Below are 20610 nucleotides of genomic sequence, written 5' to 3' on the forward strand. Positions count from 1 at the left end.
TGATGCTTGAGGTTTAACCGCCAGGGAGTCTTATTAAATTGGCTTGAGGTGAGTGCCCTGGGCATCAAGATTTATAAAATCTCCCAGAGGATCATAATGTGCAGTGATGATTGGGAGCCAGTATTTTGTTATAGGAACAGGCTTCCCTATAGCTGACTCCAGAAATGTTCAGTTTGACAATATAAGAGCAAAACTCATTACAGATTTTTAAGGGAACTATTTACCATTTCTACCTAATTACCATGCAGCACAATGATGATTATGCATATCATTGAGTGTGTCAGATTAACCTCCTTGTAAATTTTGGTTGTTTTCAACATTTCATTATTAAACTCTGTTCTTGGATGCTTATGGGAATAGGATCATCTGTTCACATTTAAGAAAGGGAGAGAGAAGTCTTTGTTGTGATCATGAAGTAACAGTAAACATGATTAAATTACAACCGTATTTAATTACATGAGCAATAGGGTGAGAGAGCTGACAGGAGAAGGTCATGATCATTTTCTGATTACGCATGGAATGATCTCATCGTTCTCATGCTAGTTTCTCAAATTATAAACTTGTGCATTTATTAGGTTTTTTCCTTGTTGGTTTATCGCTCAAAAGATATTTGGGAAGAGGAAATAAAGAGATGCTTATTTAGCTTATTATCTGTGACTTGTTTACCAAGTGGCTGACATTTCTCATTTCCATTCTTGTCTCTGTACCCATAATTTTTAAACTTGGAGAAAGAATTTGAATGTCCGTTAGCATTCTTAATCTTGTTGAGTTCCTCCTGGGTGCCAGGAGCACTTCTAGATTTTAGGTCCTAAAAGGGTGGAGAAAGCATGGCCACACAGTTGGAGATCGCAGTCTCTTTAGGGAAACTAAAATGTACTGTAGTCTTGTGTGATTAGTATCCTAAGAGGTAGGTATACAGAGGAAGGAGGGAGCATACTTTGCTTGGTGGGATCGGGGAAGGCTCCATGGAAAAGATGATCTCGAGCTGGGTTTTGAAAGAGGAATAGCTCACAGGGAGACAGTGTCCTGGTATGTTTGGGGACTTGTAAGTCGTTCAGTGGGCTGTGGTGCTCTGAGCACCGGAAGGCCGAACAGGCAGGGAGGCTGAATTGTCAAGAATTTTACCACCATTGGGAAGGGGTCTCCCTAAATAAAATCAAGGCAGGTCTTAAGTATAGTTTTTAGGGCTGTTTTGACTGAGAGGTTTCTAAGTTGCTGGTAACTTGCTGACTTATAAGAATGATAGCTATCCCTTAGGTGTAATATATTTTACGTGCAGGGCGCTGTTCTTAGAGGTTTATACTGTGAACTCAATAAATTGTCATAGAAATCCTATGACCTGTGGACTGTGTTTATTGTAATTTTACAGTTGAGGAAACTCGAGATTAAGTGACTTGCCCAGGGTCCCACGGTTCGTAAGGGACAGGATTAGGAATTAAACCCTGCGACATTGTGGCTCCAGATCGTGTGCCCTTGACAAATATGCTTTGCAATATGCTTTCTATCTGTATATATAATTAAGCTGTGAAATGTCACACAAGTTGCATGGCCTCAACCTCTAGGCTCACAAGAAATTCTTGAGAGATAAGAAAGAAGGCAGAGGCCACTGGTCCCTGCTTTGCACAGAGCTTTATGCAAAGAAGGTTGTAGGATACCTGCTGTTGCTCAACAAAAGGGAACAGTGAGAACAGAGGCCTCTAAAATTCAGGACCAGAGAAAGAAGATGGAGGACTCTAACATAACAAGAACTGTTGGTGGACTTCAACCAATTAAAGTTCCTGAAGCAAATTAGAGGACAGAAATTTATTGTTTCCAAGAATGTTGATTATGTAAGCGGAGGATGTAAAAGGATTATAGGATCACCGATGCTGCCGCCGATGGGCATGAATTCGAGATCCAGGCCGGCGGGAGGAACTTTGAGCTGAGTGTCTTGGCAGTACCTCTTTATTTCTCCCTGGTTTCTAGAACTTTTCCCATTCTACTCTCCCACCCCCCAAAAAGCATGCTGTGACTACCCCCATTGCCAACTACTACTAATGCCATTTTTAAAGTATTTACTGGCACCTTATCTTGGTTAATGCGCATAATATTCCTATGTAGTAGATATGATTACTACGCTCTATTCACAGAGGAGAAGTCCGAGATTCAGAAAGGTTCAGTGACTTGTCCAAGGTGACACCACTAGGATGTGGCAGAGCTGAGATTTGAACTAGGATTTTCTGACTCCAAACCCATTTACACATTTTAATTTTTTTATTTAACTTTTCATTGAAGCACACAAATCATAAAGTGAACAAGCCCATGTAAACAGACCAGATAATAGAAATTCCCAGTACCTCAGCCCCTCTTTCTCTCCTCTAATCTCTACCATTATCTACCTCAAAGGTAGCCAGTGTCTAGGATTATCACAGATTACTTTTTGCCTATTTTTGAATTCTTTTTAAGATTTTATTTATTAATCTGAGAGCGAGAGAGCAAGAGCATGAGTGGGAGAAGGGGCAGAGGCAGAGGGAGAAGTAGACTCCCCGCTGAGCAGGGAGCTGGACATGGGGCTCAATCCCAGGACCCCAAGATCATGACCTGAGCCCAAGGCAGATGCTTAATTGAGCCACCCAGGTGCCCCATTCTTTTTTGAGTTTTATCTTAATGGATTTATAGAGTATCTATTCTACATAAGTCTAGCTTGTTTGTTTTATATAGCGAGATTCACTTATGTTATTGTATGTGGAAGTAATTTATTATTAATTAATTACTAATAATTAATAACATTAATTATCATTGCTATGTAGTATTTATTGGGTGGTTATACCACAGCTCATCAATTCTACTATTGTTGGGCATTTGGTTGATTTTGGTATTTGGCAATTTTGAGTAAGGCTGCCACGAACATTTTTGCATGTCTTTCTCTCTCTCTCTGTATATATTTGTCTGTATCTATATCTATCTATACATACACAGTATGTCATATATATATGATTTATGATGGTTATATACCTAGGAGAGGAATTGCAGGGTAGTACGTATCTAAGTTCACATTTAATATAGAGTGCCACGAAATTTTCCATAGTAGTTGAACAAATATATACTCCCACCAGTAACCTATGAGTATTAAGTTGCTCTACATGCTCAGGGGCTCTTGGCATTGTCAGTTTTTTTTTTTGTTTTTTGTTTTTTTTCATTTCAGCCATTCTGGTGTGTACGTTGTGATATTTGGTTATGGTTTTGGTTATCTTTTCCTTGATATTAACAAGGGTGACCCATTTAGAAGTATGTATTTTCCATTGATGTCTGTTTTTCCCTTTTCCCTATAGCTCTGTAGTACAACTATTGTCCTAAATTAAGTCTCTATGTATGTGTAGGTGGATTTTAGACTTTCTACTCTGTTCCAAAGGTCTTTTTGTTCATTCTTGTGCCATGAGTATATTCTCTTAATTATTTTGATATATAATAATTCCTAATATCCATTACTTTAAGTCTTCCAACTGTGTTATTGTTCTTCAATGTTGTGAAGGCTATTCTTGGGCCTTTTTATGACCAAGAATTTTATCAGCAGCTTGTTAATTTTCATAAATTTTTTATGACCAAGAATTTTGTCAGCAGCTTGTTAATTTTCATAAATTTTTTCAGAATGTTGATTGGGATTTCAATGAACCTGATCGATCTGAGTAGCATTGACATAAAAAAAAATTAGTCTTCTCATCCACAACTGTGATATATGCTTCCATTTCTTTCTTTCATTTCTCTTAAAATTCTGTACTTCCCTCTGTAGAGGTCTTACACATTTTTATTAGCTATAATCCTGTATAGTTGATGTTTTGTTATCTTTTTAAAGTGATATAATTTTAAAATTTTCATTTTTAATTATTTGATGCTGGGATATAGAAATATAATTGACTTTGTTTGGAGACCTTGTATCCAGTTGTTGAAATCACTTGTTAATTTTGATAGTTTACTTGTACATCCCTTTGAATCCTTCACTTACCCAACATGTCTTTAGAAAGAATGGCAGGTTTATTTCTTCTTTTCCTGTGTTTACATCTTTGATATTTTTTCTTTTTTTCTCTTTGTGTTTATTTTTTTCTTACCTTATTACATTTGCTCAGACTCCTGGTTCAGGGTCAGATTGAAAAGTCTCATTTCTGATACCTGGAGGAAAGCTTTCAATATTTTACCATGTGATATAATGCTTTCTGTTTCTGTTTTAAGATTAATGAAATTCCACTCCAGTCTATTCCTAATTTGCTAAGAGCTTTTTTAAAATTTAGAAATCATATACAGGTGTTTAATTTTATTGAATATTTTTTCTGTATCCAATAAGATTTTGCTATTTTTTAAATCTTTTATTCATTTCATGTGGTTAATCACATTAATTTTTCTTTCTTGTGATGTGAGTTTTGTTACCAGGCTATTCTCATACTCTAGAGTAAGTTGGGAAGAATTCTTCTTTTTTTATTTTTGGAAAAAGATTACGTAAGATTAATGTTATTTGTTCCTTAAGTGTCTGGAAAACTTAATGCTAGGATCTGGAATTCCTTTTGTGAGACTGTTTTTATTTTTTGTTCAATTTTTCTAATTGCTAATCACTTTTTTACTTCTTCTTTTGGCGTATATGGTTTGTTGTATTTTTCTAGGAAGTTTTTCGTTTCATCTGAATTTTTAAGAGTGGTTATACTATATCCACTCATTTCTTTTTATATTTGTAATATGTACAGTGATGTCTCCCTTCTTATTTTTAATATTGATAATTATTCTCTCTGTCTCCTTGTCTTGCCATGAATTCCTCAGTTTTATGTCTTTCTAAAGAAACTACTTAGGGCTGTGTTGATTCTCTTCATTGTACTTTTTTCCCCCTATTTTCCTATTTTCTGCTTTCATTTTGTTTATTTCCTTCTCCCTTTTTTGAGCTCACTCTGCTTTTTTCTAGCACTTATTTGATTTTATCTTCTTCTTTCCTAATATATCTATTTAATACTGTAAGTTTCCCTCTTAGCATGATCATGTACATCTCACAAGTTTTGGTATGTCACATTTTTATCATTTATTTCAAAATACTATTTGATTTTCCTTATGATTTGATCATTGATAATGGGCTATTTAGAAATGTATTGCTTGGGGCATCTGGGTGGCCGAGTTGGTTAAGTGTCCAGCTCTTGATTTCGGCTCAGGTCATGATCTCAGGGTCGTGAGATCAAGCCCTGCATTGGGCTCCATGCTGAGTGTGGAGCCTACTTGAGATTCTCTCTCTCCTTCTCCCTCTGCCCCCCCAACGCCCCAGCTCATGCATGCACACTTTCTCTCTAAAAATAAAAATAAAGTAAAATATATATATATTGCTCAAAAAAAGTGTTGCTCGATTCTCAAGCATTTGAGAATTTTTTTATTATTTTTTGTTATTGATTTCTAGCTTAATTCTACTGTTCAAAGAACATACTCTGTATTGTTGAGACATGCTTTATGGCTCACCATATCACTGATATTCATGAAAGTTTTTGTGTACTTGAAAAGAATGTGTATTCTGAATTTGTTGAATGCAATCATTTATTTTATTTTACTTTATTTTATTTTTAGAGAGGGAGGTGGGGAGGGGCAAAGGGAGAGGGAGAAAGAGAATCCAAAGCAGGCTCCATGCCCAGTGCAGAGCCTGATACCAGGGTCAGTCTTACAGTCCGGAGATCATGACCTGAGCCAAAAGCAAGAGTGGGACACTTAACCAACTGAGCCACCCAGGTGCCCCAAATGCAATCTTTTAAAATATCAGTGAGGTCAAGGAATTAAGTTTGATAGTCAGTTGTTTAAAAATATGTTCTAACTAATTTTTGTCTGCTTGTTCTATTAGTTACTTAAAGGGATGTATTAAAATCTCCCAAAACAATTGTGGATTAGTTTATTCTTTTATTGTTGTCAATTTTATTTTCATATTTTGATGCTATCTAATTAATTGCATATACATTTAGAATACTTATATTTTCTGATCATATCAATATGAAATATCTCTATTTCTAGAAATGTGTTTTTCATTAAAGTCTACTTTCCTCTATCAAAAAACATTTTCTTTATAATTGGTGTTTATATAGTATAAATATCTTTCTACCTTCTTACTTACAACCTTTCTATATCCTTATCTTTAAGGAATGCTTCTTATAAGTAACACACATTTCATATATCCTTTTTATTTTATTTTTCAATCTGACAGTCTTTTTTTTAATTGCAGTATTTAGTATATTTATCTTTAATGTAAATACAAATATTTTCATATTAACATATTACTATTTGTTTCTTATTTGTTATACTTCTTTGGTTTCTTTTTCTCTACTTTCTTGACATTTTCCAGGCTTAATTAAATGCATATTATTATTCCATTTTCTTTTCCTTTAGCTTTCTAGTTAAACATTCTTTCGCTCATCTTATAAGGGTTACCCTAAATTATAACATGCTTCCTTAATTTATTAAATTTCTGATATAGATTAATGCTTTATGTTTACTGCCATCCTCCCGCCCCTACAACTTGACTGTTGTTCTCAAACATTTTATTTATCATACATTTTAAAATCCACAAGGTATTGCTATACTCTTTTATAAAGATAAGCTTCCTTTAGTCATCCACATATTTACTTTTTCATTGCTCTTTCTTCCTTCTAGCATCTATTAGTTTCCATATGGGATCATTTTCTGTTTATCTGGAGCTCTCCACTATTATGAGTCTGTTGCCAATGGAGTGACATTTTGAAATGTATTCCTTTTGCTTTTATTTTTGAAGGCTATTTTCACTGGGTGAAGATAGTGGAAATAAGGCATTTTAAAGCTCTTTGGAGATATCTCATTGTCTTCTGGCTTCTGTTATTTCAGTTGAGGAGTAAGTCAGTCATATTGTTGGTCATTTGAAGTAATGTGTCTCTTCTCCAGCTGCATTGTAGATTTTTCCCTTTCTATTTGGTTTTCAGTAATTTGACTGTAATGGTCCTAGATATGATTTTTTTGGATAAGGTTATATGAAAGTCTGTGTCTGATATCTACAATATATTGATCTATTAGGTCTGTTTCTATTATTTTTTTTCTCTTGGTCTTCACTCATTTGGTCTTTTCTCTTGGTATGTCTGATGTCATACCAGATACTCTTTAGGGAAAAGCTCTAGAGAAAATTTGAGTCTCTAGATTTTGTGAATATCCTAGAGAAAACACTTACCTTTGCTTATGGCAGGCAGTCAGGCTAGGAGCAAATAATTTTAACCAAAATAGGAATTTGTCATTTTGAAGTTAATGTTCAGTCTTTTCCAGAGCTAGCCTTTTTTGGGCTGGTGCTTATTCATAGGTTGCGGCCCTACAGCTGTCCCATCTGAAATCCAGGGTTTTTACCAGGATTCTTCCTTCACGGTGTGCCTTGAATATTAACTTTGGTCTTTCTAGTCCTTTGAGACTGCCAAAACTCTGCTCAGTGCTGGGTACAAATCAGCAAATGCCTTGAAGGGAAAAGCAGAGGTGAATGTCAAGCTCATATTCTCTTGTCGATCATGGCTTTTCAAGCTGTGGTTATGTTGATAGGTCTTCAGTGCTTTCAAACGGATCTGTAAATATATACTTTAATTAGCTTTTGAAGTTGTATTGTGTGAGCAGGGAGAGTTGTTTTGGTAATAGCTGGTCTATCATAGTTGTAGAAGGAGTGGCAAAGTTCATACTCTAGTCACTGTTGTGCACTACCTCTTAGACAATTCAAGAGAAGATCCAGTCCTTCAAGAGCTTATATCTAGTTTGGAGAAAAAGTCATAGAAAGAACTCTTTTCCAATAGTAGAATATTATAATAGGGTTATACACTCAATTAAGTTAAAAAGATTTGGGAACTCTTTGAGACCGTAGACCATGCTTAGTTAATTTTTATGTCCTAAGTAAATGTTTGATAAAATTTGTTGAACTGAATAGATGTGAATACAATAATCTAGGAGTTTAGAATAGACTTAAAGGATTGTGTGAGCTACAGCATCTGGGCAGGGTTGACTAGATCATAAAGGGAGAATTATAAGGTTTGAGCCAATTGAGGGAAGAAGAAATTAAGTTAGAGGAGAAAACAAGGACTAAGCCTAAAGATAAAGCTGGCAGGCATAGGAGACAATGAGGATACCAGCCTATCTGAAGCAAAGGATTTGTTTTAGCAAGTAGGTACTGGATGGAAGGAGTGGAGTGATGTGGTGGGAAATGGTGAATACCAGATTGTGGGATGTTGCTTTTCTTCTATGGGCAAAAGGGTTTTCAGACTACTTCCATGGAATGTTCATGGAAGTTAAGCCAAAAGAAGAAATAAATAAAAAAGACATTGAGGTTTGGAAACATTGGTTTAAGAGATTTGTTTACTGGAAGATTTCTTTGAACTCTGAAAGTATGCATTGTGAATTTCCAAAATTGTTCAAACTCAGCACACTTTTGCTTATAAAGGAAGAGCATTTCTTGGAACATATTTTGGGAAATTAGTCTATGTGGGCATTGATGAAACACTGGCTGGAATGTTAGGAGAGCATGAAAGGCCCATGAAAGCTGGGGATTTTTGGCATTGTTCACAGTTCTACTGCTTGCTCTGAGAAGAACATGTAACCAAAGTATCTTCTCAGTATATATTAACTGAATGAATTATTGGCTTTAGCAGATGAGTGGAAAATGAGATCAGGATGAAGTCAGTTTTTTAGCAAGAATAATCTGATAATAAAATATAAAGTAGACTACAGGGGAAAGAGGCTAGAAGCTGAAATGCTGAAAAGAAGCTATTAATGTTGTCCAGACCTAAGTTTTTTTCTTGGACTGTGGTGACATGCTTGAAAATAGAAATTGAAATGAGTAACAGTGATTTTTTTCTAAAGAGAAATGACAAGATTTGGTGATAGTTGCAGGAGGAAATAAGTTCTCAAGGTACTCAAAGAGTTTGTGTGGCTCTGAGGATGATGGAATCACTGTAGAGCAGGAGGAATTTCTTCATTCTGTTTTCTTCACATAGCCTAATGATCTGATGGATAGGGTCATGAAGGAAGTATCCAATCCATGAAGTTTTACTTTACATTTGAGAACTTTCTGTGTAGGAAAATATCTCAAGTTTTGAAACAGTAAAGGTAGTGATGGGAAAGAGTTTGAATGAAAGATACAGAGAAAAAACCCTATTTTAGAAATCACACTGAATTTGACTGAAAGCAAATATGTTGTGCAGAGATTCTGACTTAGCCCACAAGGCCACTTTTCTGCCAGCTCAATAATTCTATGATAGCTACATATAAAGTATGTTAATTAAAACCTTTGAAATTTATGGTAATGAAGATTGGGTTATTTTGAGCTACTTCTTTTCCAAAAGAAAACAGAATGTTTGAGGACTATCAACAAGAGGGCCTTGGATTTGGGTTATGAGATTGGAAATACATTTTCTGTCTAGCCTAGACATCCTGAGGGTCAAAACCTAGGTGAACCCAGTCTACCACCATCACCCTCTGTTTCTGGTCAAATCTAGCGAGTCCCAACGGAGCTGACTTCGTTAGCTCAGAAGAGGCAATAGATATACAGTCTTCAGACTCACAGACTTAGATTTAAATCCTAGGGGGATTAAGTTGCTTCTTACTTTTTAGTCTGTTTGTCCAGAAAGTAGGAATAGTAATTATCTCAGAGGATAGTGGTGAAGACTAAATAAAGTATAAAATAACTTCTATAGGCATTATGCATGCAAGTATACATGAATAAATGAGTACTGTGTGGTAGTCTCTTAAATACACCTTCTACCAACCAACCAGATTTTCTTTCTATCTAAAAAATCATGTATCCATTGTTATTATTAATATTAATATTATTTATGTTAACCTAGAGATCTTGAGAGATGCTACATTTGTGATGATGACAGCTAGGAGTGATAATAAAATTGATGTAATACCAATTACAGAAAATTATTCAAAAATATTTTCAAAGGTTTTACACGTGAAGTATGGTAATTATAAGGGTCAGTGCTGGTGGGGCTGGAAAAAAATTTGTCTCTCCCGGGAAAGTTGTAAGTACATAGGTGGTAATATCAGGAATCTAAATGAAGTAAATCTAAATAGCAAAACATGCTTTCGTTCATGTAACTTAACATCTCTTTTCCATTACGCCAGTGAGAAGAAGCTCATTACAGAGGCCCTTAATAAAAATCAGTTTCTAAAGAGACTGGATCCTCAGCAGATCAAAGACATGGTGGAATGCATGTATGGGAGGAACTACCAGCAAGGGAGTTACATTATTAAGCAAGGAGAACCAGGAAACCATATCTTTGTACTAGCAGGTGGGTTTCACAGATTTTTCCAGTTATCATATAACAAATATTTTGCCTATTGTCTTATTATTTTTTGCAAATATTTATAAAAATGCAAAACCAATTGCTCTGTTTATACAAAACGTAACAGAATCTGAGTTCATGAAATAGTAACATTGTTGATCTAATCATACTGGTGATAATATTTACTGAATGCTTTTTATGCACTTAATGGAGAGATCTCATTTCATCGTCTCACCAACTCCGTTAGGCAAGTGCTATTTTCTCCATATTCCTAACGTGGACTCTGTCACAGAGAGGTTAAGTAACCTAAGAAAGGCCACAAAGCTCCTAAGTGGTGGAGGTAGAATGCAAATGTAGGCAATCTGACTTGAGTCAGTACTTTTAATCACAGTGCCACTTACTCAACAACTGCAAAAAGGTGTTTCTATTCAAAATATCACTGCTTCTGTTGACATTTTTAGGTTGTTGTACCAGGTTCTGTGAAATACTTGGTTGTATACGAATGACTTCAAAAGATAATTTAGGTACATGTAAGCACATAGGAATCAAATGGAATGCCTTAAGATTAATACTGGTGTTTTTAGAACCATTTAAATGGTTTTCTACATAGATGCTTATAAGGAACATATTTATATGCTGGATAGATTTTAAAAATTAGATAGGCAAATGATTTCTCAAAGCATATCAAGTACATGCCTTATAGTGGTACTCAAAAAATCATTTTAGATAGAGAAGCAAGAAATGATCTGAACAGGACATATGCTTATTGAACATCTTGTCAAATTCTGAATCCCCTACTTTTTTGAGTTATAGGAAGAAAGTTAAAGTGGCTTGCCCAGATGGAGTGGTAAATTCAGATTTGCTGTGGCCTTTTATTTTCTACTGCTAATTCCTGGCAATCTAAGAATGCTTTTATGATCCTTGTTTCCCTAGGGCCTTAGGTGTGGGGCAGAAGTTGCCTATCCAAGCAAATTAATAAACATGTATTATTCTGTTTATAACCGTATGAAAGATTGTTTTCATACACTTTGATTCTTCAGACACGCTAATTTCATAAATATTGGTGTTTATATGCCATAAACATCTTTGTAGACACCCTTAAAATTATACAGTCATTCTCAAGTAATTATTCTACCCAGGAAATGAATTATAGTCTGAATTTAGCCAGCCTTCCAGTTTTTAGGGACAGACAATCCAGAGCAATTTCCCCCTCTTTCAGCTTTTCTCTTGGCCATTTCATTTCTGCTTTAGCAACAGCAGAAATTAAGACAAGAAAAGATACATCATTAACCCAACAAATTTTTATGGAATGTGCTAGGAAAGGATGAGAAACTCATGTCAGCCCATCATGTTCCTTGCCAGTGACTCTGATGAAAGGCTAGGACAGAGAAGAGTTAGGACAGAAACCAGTCTCAATAACAGTCGTAGAAATCAGGGCTAGAGCACACATGGCACTGAAAATTGGACAGTTTCTTAATTGAATTAATTACGGTGTTATCTAAGGACTGACTTGCCTGATGTAATTGATTGAGCAAATTAATTAAAAATCTCCCCTCTATAATATATGGCATGAATAGCCCATAATAAAAGCATATTTAGCTTAAACTTCTGATATTCCATATAATTCTTCAGTATTGCTCAAGTACCATGAGTCATAATCAATTAGAAAAAAAACTTGAAATGCATGACGATCCATGAGATAACTCAGCAGTACCGCTAAATGGTTTCAATGGAATAGAATTTAGTTGTAATGAGAAATTATTAAATTTCATATTATATCTGTAGGATTTGGAGCCAAAACAGAGTTTATTTCTCACTACAATTTAAGTTCCATCAGAATAAGTATCTTTTGTGCTTTGTCCATGCTGTCTCTCTGGCCGCTGGACCAGTTCCTAGTATAACACAGGTACTCAAATCCGATTTGGTGAATGGATGGCTGGAGAGAGCTGCTTAGCAGTGAATTAGGAGAAGGAAATAATAATTCTTCAAGGGAAAGAGAATAACCCCACCATTTTTCTTCCTCAAGAATGTAGGTCTTTTTAGTATATGACTGTTTGCTAGGTAAGGTTCTATTTGCCCTTGTTCGAAGGGAAAGGAAAAGAGAATCGCCAGGCCGAAAGAATTGTGAGGAGTATGCTTCTCTCCCTTCCCCCAGCTCTTGCCTAGATAAAGAGTAGTGTCGGGCACTCTTTCTCATTTTTATAAGACGTAACTTTTTTTAGAGCAGTTTTAGGTTTGCAACAAAATTGAGAGGGAGATACAGAGATTTTCCATACTCTCCTGTCCCCACACATGCATAGCTTCCACTGTTATCAACATCACTCACCAGAATGGTACTTTTTTTTTTTTTTAACCAAGGGTGAACCTATATTGATAAAGCATCAAAGTCCATAATTTACCATAGGGTTCACTCTTGATGTTGCACCTTCTATGGGTTTAGGCAAATGTATAATGACATGTATCCATCGTTATAATACCATGCAGGGTGTTTTTCACTGCCCTAAAAATTCTCTGTGCTCTACCTGTTCATCTCCCCCAACCCTGTCCCTGACAACCATTAATCTTTTTATTTTCTCCATCATTTTCCCTTTTCCAGAATGTCATATTGCTGGAATCATAGAGTATGTCAGCCCTTTCAAATTGACTTCTTTCACTTAATAGTATGCACTTAAGGTTCCTCCTTGTCTTTTCATGGCTTGATAGCTCATTTCATTATAAACACTGAGTAATATCCCATTGTCTGGAGGTACCGCAGTTTATCGTTCATCCACTGAAGGACATCTCGGGCATTTCTAAGTGTTGGGAGTTATAAATAAAACTGCTATAAACATCTGTGTTCAGGTTTTTGTATGGATCTGAGTTTTGAACTTGGGGTAAATACTAAAGAGGGCAATTGCTGCATTTAATTTTGTAAGAAATTGCCACACCATCTTCCAAAGTAACTGTCCCATTTTGTGTTTCCATCAGCAATGTAGGAGAGTTCCTGTCGCTCCACATCTTCACTAACATTTGGTGTTATCAGTGTTCCAGATTTTTGTCATTCTACTAGGCATGTGGTGGCATTTTATTGTTGTTCTAATTTGCATTTCTCTGATGACATATGATGTGGATCATCATTTCATATGTTGATTTGCCATCTGTATATCTTTCTTGATGAGTGTCTGTTAAGCTCTTTGGCCCATTTTTAAATCAGATTGTTTGTTTTCTTTTTGTTGAGTTCTAAGAGTTCTTTGTATATTTTGGAAAACATTCTTTTATCAGATGTGTCTTTTGCAAAAATATTTTCTCCCAATCTGTGGCTTGTCTTCTAATTCTCTTGATATTTTTTTTCTCAAGCACTTTTCTTAGCAACTTCCATTTATTAATTCATTTCAATGATTGAGATTTTAGACCACAGTGGTGGTGTAGTGAATTACTTAACCAAGGTTACACAGCCAGTGATTGGTCAGATCCAGGCAGTCAGACTCCAGAGCCAGTGCATTTCTCAGTTAGGACAAGTTAGTCCTTCTGTTAGTATGAACAGCTCTGCTGTGTTTTCAAGACATACAGGGATTGTTGTGTTCCTTGCACAAGAGAAATAGTTTTGTGTGCTACATTTTCATGGGGTAGAATGATTTTTAAATATAACACTTGCCATCCACCGCTTCAGGGAAAGAACTTTGTAATAATGATAATAATATTAACAATAGCTAACACTAATATAGCATTTACTATGTGTTAGCCATTATTCTAAGTTCCCTACCTATATTAACGTATTTAATTCTCACAACAACTCTATGAAGTAAATATCACTAGTAGTATTCCCATTACTGACAAAAAACCTCCGGCAGAGTAGGTAACTCTTTCTTTCAAGATGATCAGCTGATATGGCCAAGTTGCTTTCAGTCTACACTCTCGACCACAATATCATAATGAGAATCATAAGACATCTTGCCGGTATGCTTTGTGTACTTTCTGATTGTCTTATTTTTTAATTTATGGAATCCAGATGGGTTTTGATTGTTTATGTTTTTCTTTAACTCTGACTGATAGAGGGCCGACTAGAGGTGTTCCAAGGGGAGAAATTTCTATCATCCATCCCTATGTGGACCACATTTGGGGAGCTAGCCATTTTATACAACTGTACAAGAACTGCCTCCGTGAAAGGTAACAGGGGATGAAATGTTGTATTTTTGAATTATTACCCAATGTTTATGACAATCTGAGTCACTATTGCCTGCTGAGTATTTTTGTCTCCCAATGTGCCCCATGTGTGATAGAAATGCTGTGCTTACAGGATTTATATTGAAAGTCCTTGTCTAAACAATTCAAATTAAGAGAACATTTCTATCAGGTACCTGCATATAAAATATGAAAATGGCTTCATATTGTTGAATTATTGCAATATTTGCTTTAATTGCCACTTCACTTTTTTTTTTTACTATGTAAACATCTGCCTTTGGCTCATCCAGAATGTTTGCTTTTCATTCTCCATGATGTTCTGATCATATTATAAACCAGAAAAATTAATGAAACCAAGGAGAGTATATAAATATCAAAAGGGATGTGAATTAATTGACGAGAGTTTTCCTGAGTGACTTTTGGGATTAGTTTAAGGGCTTCTGTTTTTATTGACTTTATTCATGGTAATCTTGGGCAGAAATTAATTACGTGTGTTTCTCAGTGTCTAGGACTGGCTGAAGCATCTCAGAATTGCTGCAGGATTTGATAAAAATGCAGATTCTGGGGCTTCACTCCAAACCTAAATCAGAATCTTTGGCAATGGAGCCTAGGCATCTGTATTTTTAACAAGTATGTCAAGATAAATCTAATTCACTCTAAAGTTTGGTAAACCAAAGCTTTGGAGTTTGATTTATTTTATAGACTCTCATTACTTCTTTTTTTAAAAAAAAATTACAATTATAATTTCATCTAGATCTTTTAGAGCTGCAGCTTCTGCTCTTCTTCCTTTTTAGATTTTATTCTTGCTTTCCATGTCTTTCCTATAAAAAAAATTGCCTCAAAAGCTGTCTTGCATAATCTCCATGAAAATGATTTGTATGCACTTTATACAAAAGTAACCATAGAGATCCTTAAAATATATTAGCTCTCATTAGCTACAATGTCTGAACAACATAAAAAGACATAAAAACATACTCATACACTGAGAGATCTTTAACTTCCAATTATCGACTTGTGAATTCTTCACTCTCTGATCTAGCTACAAGCTGCTGGTTTTCTCTTGTATCACAGCACAAATCTGAAATACATCCTGATGATGTAGTATGTAATTAGGAATTGCAAACTAATTTTGATATCATCCTAAGCAAAACATAATTAGAGAGGAAATCTTTTGCTACTCACTTCCAAATCATGGTTCATTTCAAAGCCAAAGATGATTTTATAAAATTACCCACTATTTCTGTCACTACTTCCTTCCATTTGCATGTCAAATAATGCATTTTCCAAGAAATATCATTTTATGAGAATATATGAAAAATTTATTGATTAATATTTTGGAATGTTTTCTTAATGTGGGGCTAAACAATATTTTATTATTTTCTTGATTTTTCTAAAGCTATTACCAATGTTAAAACTTGGGCACTAGATCGAGAGGTATTCCAGAATATAATGAGAAGGACAGCTCAAGCTAGAGATGAACAGTACAGAAACTTCCTCAGAAGGTAAGAATAACACATTGGTGGAAAGAGTAGAAGATGGTGTAGCCAAATTGTGGATATGTTGGTTTTATCACAATAATTATTTTACTATAGCTTTTCTCATTTAAGCATTTTCCACATGACTAAACCACAAGAACAAAAGTATTCCCTTGCAGTAAATGCCACTATGTAAAAAAATTACATTTAATTCCAGTTAGCCTTGCACACTGATTTATTCCTTTCACTGATTTTGCCCTTGTATTGACAGAGTCACTGGATGCAGTATAGAAGAATGTGCAAAAAAATCCTAAAATATTCACCTGGGTTGCTCAGTTGACTTTGAAAGACATCCTATAATTTGGAAGTGGATAGCAAAAGATAATCTTCCTAATAATGCCTTGGTTAGAATAATATTAAAATTAATTTATTTTACTATCTGTAATTGCTTTACCTGAGACATTTTGTCTCATTTGTATTAACCACCCCGTGTTCTAAATAATTATTAATTGTAGCAAATTAACTTGCCAGAAATGTTACTATGCTTGTCATGATGACACGGATCCTTGGAACAAATTTTGTGAGCTATTTTGTACCCTTGCCCCAAATTTGGATGCATCAATTCATAGAGAAACAAATACCTATCTCACTGAAAAATCCAGTTATGAATATAAAAAGATATTTTTTGGAGAATGTAAGCTCTTTATTTAAACTATTTCTGTGTTTCTTTGTGAGAGATTTGACAGTCTCTAAAGCCGTAGAACATACTGTAATGAAATGTTACCTATGGTAAGTGATAATAATAACAATAATGATAATTGTAAGCTCTTTTTAGATATAGTGAGTTTATCTTGCATAACTAGCCTGCAAAGTCAATGATTTTCGAGCTGTACAGTGCCTAGTATATAGTAAGGACTCAATAAATAGTAAATAAACACATTGTTAATCAATAGAACATTGTAGGTGTTAAGGGTTTTCCTATAGAATCTTGCTGATTTACCCTCCCACAGATAACACTGACTCCTGGCAAAAAGCGACAGTAGCGATAAGCAAGTGCCTTACTGAAATGCAAACCAGCACCTCAGCTAACGTGTTGTGGGGCCTGTCCGGGTCTAGGTAGTCTAAAAATCCAACAACTGAGCAACACAGACCAGCACTAAAAGCGAATGAACTACACTCATGCAAGGACCAAGAGGGGATAAATAAATCAACCAGTGCTTGTGAATTGCATCTGAATGCATGAGATAAAACTTGAGCCACTAGATACTGCATTTCATTCCCTTGGAGTCTAGAGTGTTCTGTCTTAGTAGAAGGAGCTCAGAGAATTTACTAGTACATAAACCTTCTTTCCTTTTTTCTTCCTTTTGTTATCTCATTCATGCATTCATTTAACAAATTCTTATTGCTAGGCCCTAAACATCGTGGGTTCAGTGGCAACCCAGAAAAACCTATCTCTTTCTTTATGGAAGGGAAACAGACTAAAGATTTTTCCTCATATCAATTTCCTCACTAATCCCCAAGGGTGACAGGTTTACAGGAGAGAATTTTCACCAACATTATAGATCCCAGTTTGGACCAGAAGCAGAACTTTCACAATGAGCGTATGTTAATCAATGACAAGTTTTGGTTACCTTTTACCTTTTCATTCATAGGAAGGTAGATTAGAGAAAGACATTTCTTTTTGTTTCATAATATACAATAAGCTCTTTTTCCATTTACATCTTTTTATTATGAAGTATGTAATATATGTATAAAAGGTATATAGTACATATGTAAGTTATAAAACATAATAACAAAATGAGTGTCATCAAGCTACTTACTGCCCAGCCTAACAATTGGAACATTAACAACTTTGATTGTTGTTCTCACATGCTCCCCATTCATTTCCCAGCCTCCCACATGCCTCTTCTTGGGAGTGGTCTATATACTCAAGCTTATATAGCTTCTATACTATAGTTTGATTTAACCTATTTTTGAACTTAAAAATAAAGCAAACGATGTTACTTTTGTGACTTAATTTTTTACTCAGTATTTTTTACTATTTCATCCATCTGGTTAGTTCAGCCATTTCTCCTGTTGTAGAGTTTGGTTATCTGACTCTACTACAGTGTGTTTAGCTGTTCTCCAATTGGGGCGTGCTCTAGTGTTTCACAATTACAAATGATTGGGTTATGAACATTCTCATCTACGTCTCCTTGGCTACGTGCCTCCCTGTGTGCACATGCAAGAGTCAGTGTAGAGCTAGCTATCTTTTCAAAAATTAGATCCAATCATGTATTTTTGGAGTAGCATCATTTTTTTTCCTTAGAGGTGTCAAATTTTAGATGGAACGAAAGAAGTATTTATCTCAACAGTCCTGAGTAAAAATGGGTAAGGTAGAAGAGAAATTTCTCTAAAAGAATAATTTAATCATTTGGTTAATCATACTGAGTGGAATTTCTAATTTTTATTATTATTTTTTTAAATTTTATTTTATTATGTTATGTTAGTCACCATACAATACATCATTAGTTTTCGATGTACTGATCCACGACTCATTGTTCTTGTACAACACCCAGTGCTCCCTGCAGTACATGCCTTCCTCAATACCCATCACCGGGCTAACCCGCCCCCCCACCCCCCTCCCCTCTAGAACCCTCAGTTTGTTTCTCAGAGTCCATAGTGATTTTTTTTAAAGATTTTATTTATTTGAGAGAGTGTGAACATGAGCCGGGGGTTGGGGGGGAGGGCAGAGGGAGAGGGAGAAGCCGACTCTCCGCTGAGCAGGGAGCTGGATAGATGGGGATGGATGAAGACCTGGGGTTCGATCCCAGCACCCTGGGATCATGACCTGAGCTGAAGCCAGATACTTAACTGACTGAGCCACCCAGGCGCCCCTGATTTTTTTTTTCACATAATAATTTCCAGTATTCTATTTCATTCTTTGCATATCATTATCTGTAAAAATGTTCCAATTACATGCCCCTGGCTACCATTAATTTTAAAAGACAGTACAGTATGACTAATAATCAAAGATGATTTCCATGCTAATTCCTACATCCCCCCCTGGATTCAGCCTTTATTTAATTACAAGGATTTAGATGAAAATCTGATCCTCCTCTGGAAGCAGAGCTCCTCACTCATGCTAAAAAAAGAGATACTGAGATGTGGAGGGAAACACATTTCTGGATGTGATTCACTCTGAAAACCAACAACAAATATAAAGTGTTTTTTTTTTCCCCAAACAGAAAAAAATTTATTTTTTTCTCTTTATGGCATCTTACTATCTTTATGTATTTGCCTATAATAAATATCTGTGATTATATGTGGTTTTATAATTTCAATGCATTTGAAATTCAGTTGTTTATGTGTTACATATTTTGGAGGTTTACTTTGGAAAAATTAAGTGCATTATATTTTTTTAGGTGAAGGTAAAGTTTTTTTGAACTACATATAGGTGCATATTTATAGTTTAATTCAGGACAATAATTAAAGGTTTCTTTTTCATTTTGAAGTGTATCCTTGCTGAAGAATTTACCTGAAGATAAACTAACCAAGATCATCGACTGCTTGGAAGTGGTAAGAAATTATAAAGGAAAAAATACATTTCATTAAAAGACTGTAGAATCTGGTTGTTATTAGCACTGTAAATGAGTAACAAGGAAAAGAGGGTAGGTTGCCAGTTTACAGAGACCAGGAGCCTTTTTCTGTTGTGAAAAACCTTAGACCACCTCACATGGACTTGGGGAGACAGCATATTGGAATGTGTTCAAAAACTCATATGAGGTATCATCCAGATGGTTGGTTCTAGTCCAAAACTAGTCAAGTCTTTTTGTGAATAAAGCTTTTATAATGTGTACCTTAGATTCTAATGATATGCGTTATATGAAAACCTCTTCAGATTTCAGAGATTAAAATTCAACACAAGTAATTTCTCTCTGATTTTTGTTGGGGGGGAAACCAAAATGGCTTTTACGGAATTTAAAGGAGGTAAGTAACAGTAAAGAAGTCACATGCCAACTTTAAGCTTTTACAAAGCTATTCTCAGTGGGAGATATAAAAATCCCTCCAAGACTGATTGTTGACAGATTCATGCCTCTGTCAATCACAATATACAATGTAAACTAATACCTCTTGAGAAGGAGCACTGACCATTTTATCCTTAAGTGTAAGTGACACCAGTAATGTTTCCATTTACAATTCATGGAACCTATCCAGCAGTTTATCAAGGACAGGCCATGATGACAGTGCCTGGCCTTGTGTTCCTAGACTGTTCAAATATGAAGTTATTTTCAAGAGGACTGCTTGCCCTGCATCTCTTGGGGTTTTCCCAACGTAACATAACCCAATCACAGATGTTACAAATTAATAATTCATCCTAATTTCTGAGAGAGTGTGTGTGTGTGTGTGTGTGTTTTAAAGCTGGGGTAGCCCTATATTTTTTTTGTATACTGAGGAAATCTGTTTTTAATATAATACTAATAGAGTAGATTCACCAGAGGGGAATTCCATGCTGACAGCAAATATTAAAATTTAGTATCATTAAAAATAAATGGTAAATTAGACATATTTATTGCAGCCACAGGCAATAGCTACAGAATGTGTAGATGGAGGTGCAAATCCAGTATTAATTAACACACAATTTGAGTTTGGAAGTTCTCATCTTTTAAAACACCCTAGAAAGGCTTTATTATATCTCAGCATTTGCAGACAGCAGCACAGTT

General features: G+C 35.3%; 1 protein-coding gene across 2 annotated transcripts in view; it reads left to right on the forward strand.

The window, feature by feature from the left end:
• The window catches only part of PRKG2 (protein kinase cGMP-dependent 2), a 106567-nt gene that overhangs the window by 28430 nt on the left and 57527 nt on the right, over positions 1 to 20610 (forward strand). For both annotated transcript variants that reach the window (XM_028124225.2, XM_028124226.2), the window contains 4 exons: positions 10111 to 10277; positions 14304 to 14417; positions 15829 to 15934; positions 19402 to 19465. In XM_028124225.2, the coding sequence (XP_027980026.2) occupies positions 10111 to 10277; positions 14304 to 14417; positions 15829 to 15934; positions 19402 to 19465 (451 nt within the window). The remainder of the gene's footprint in view (positions 1 to 10110; positions 10278 to 14303; positions 14418 to 15828; positions 15935 to 19401; positions 19466 to 20610) is intronic.

Source organism: Eumetopias jubatus, unplaced genomic scaffold, assembly GCF_037043125.1.
Source record: "Eumetopias jubatus isolate StellerSeaLion01/CBP00866 unplaced genomic scaffold, mEumJub1_p1.0 scaffold_2, whole genome shotgun sequence".
NCBI classification, from domain to species: domain Eukaryota; kingdom Metazoa; phylum Chordata; class Mammalia; order Carnivora; family Otariidae; genus Eumetopias; species Eumetopias jubatus.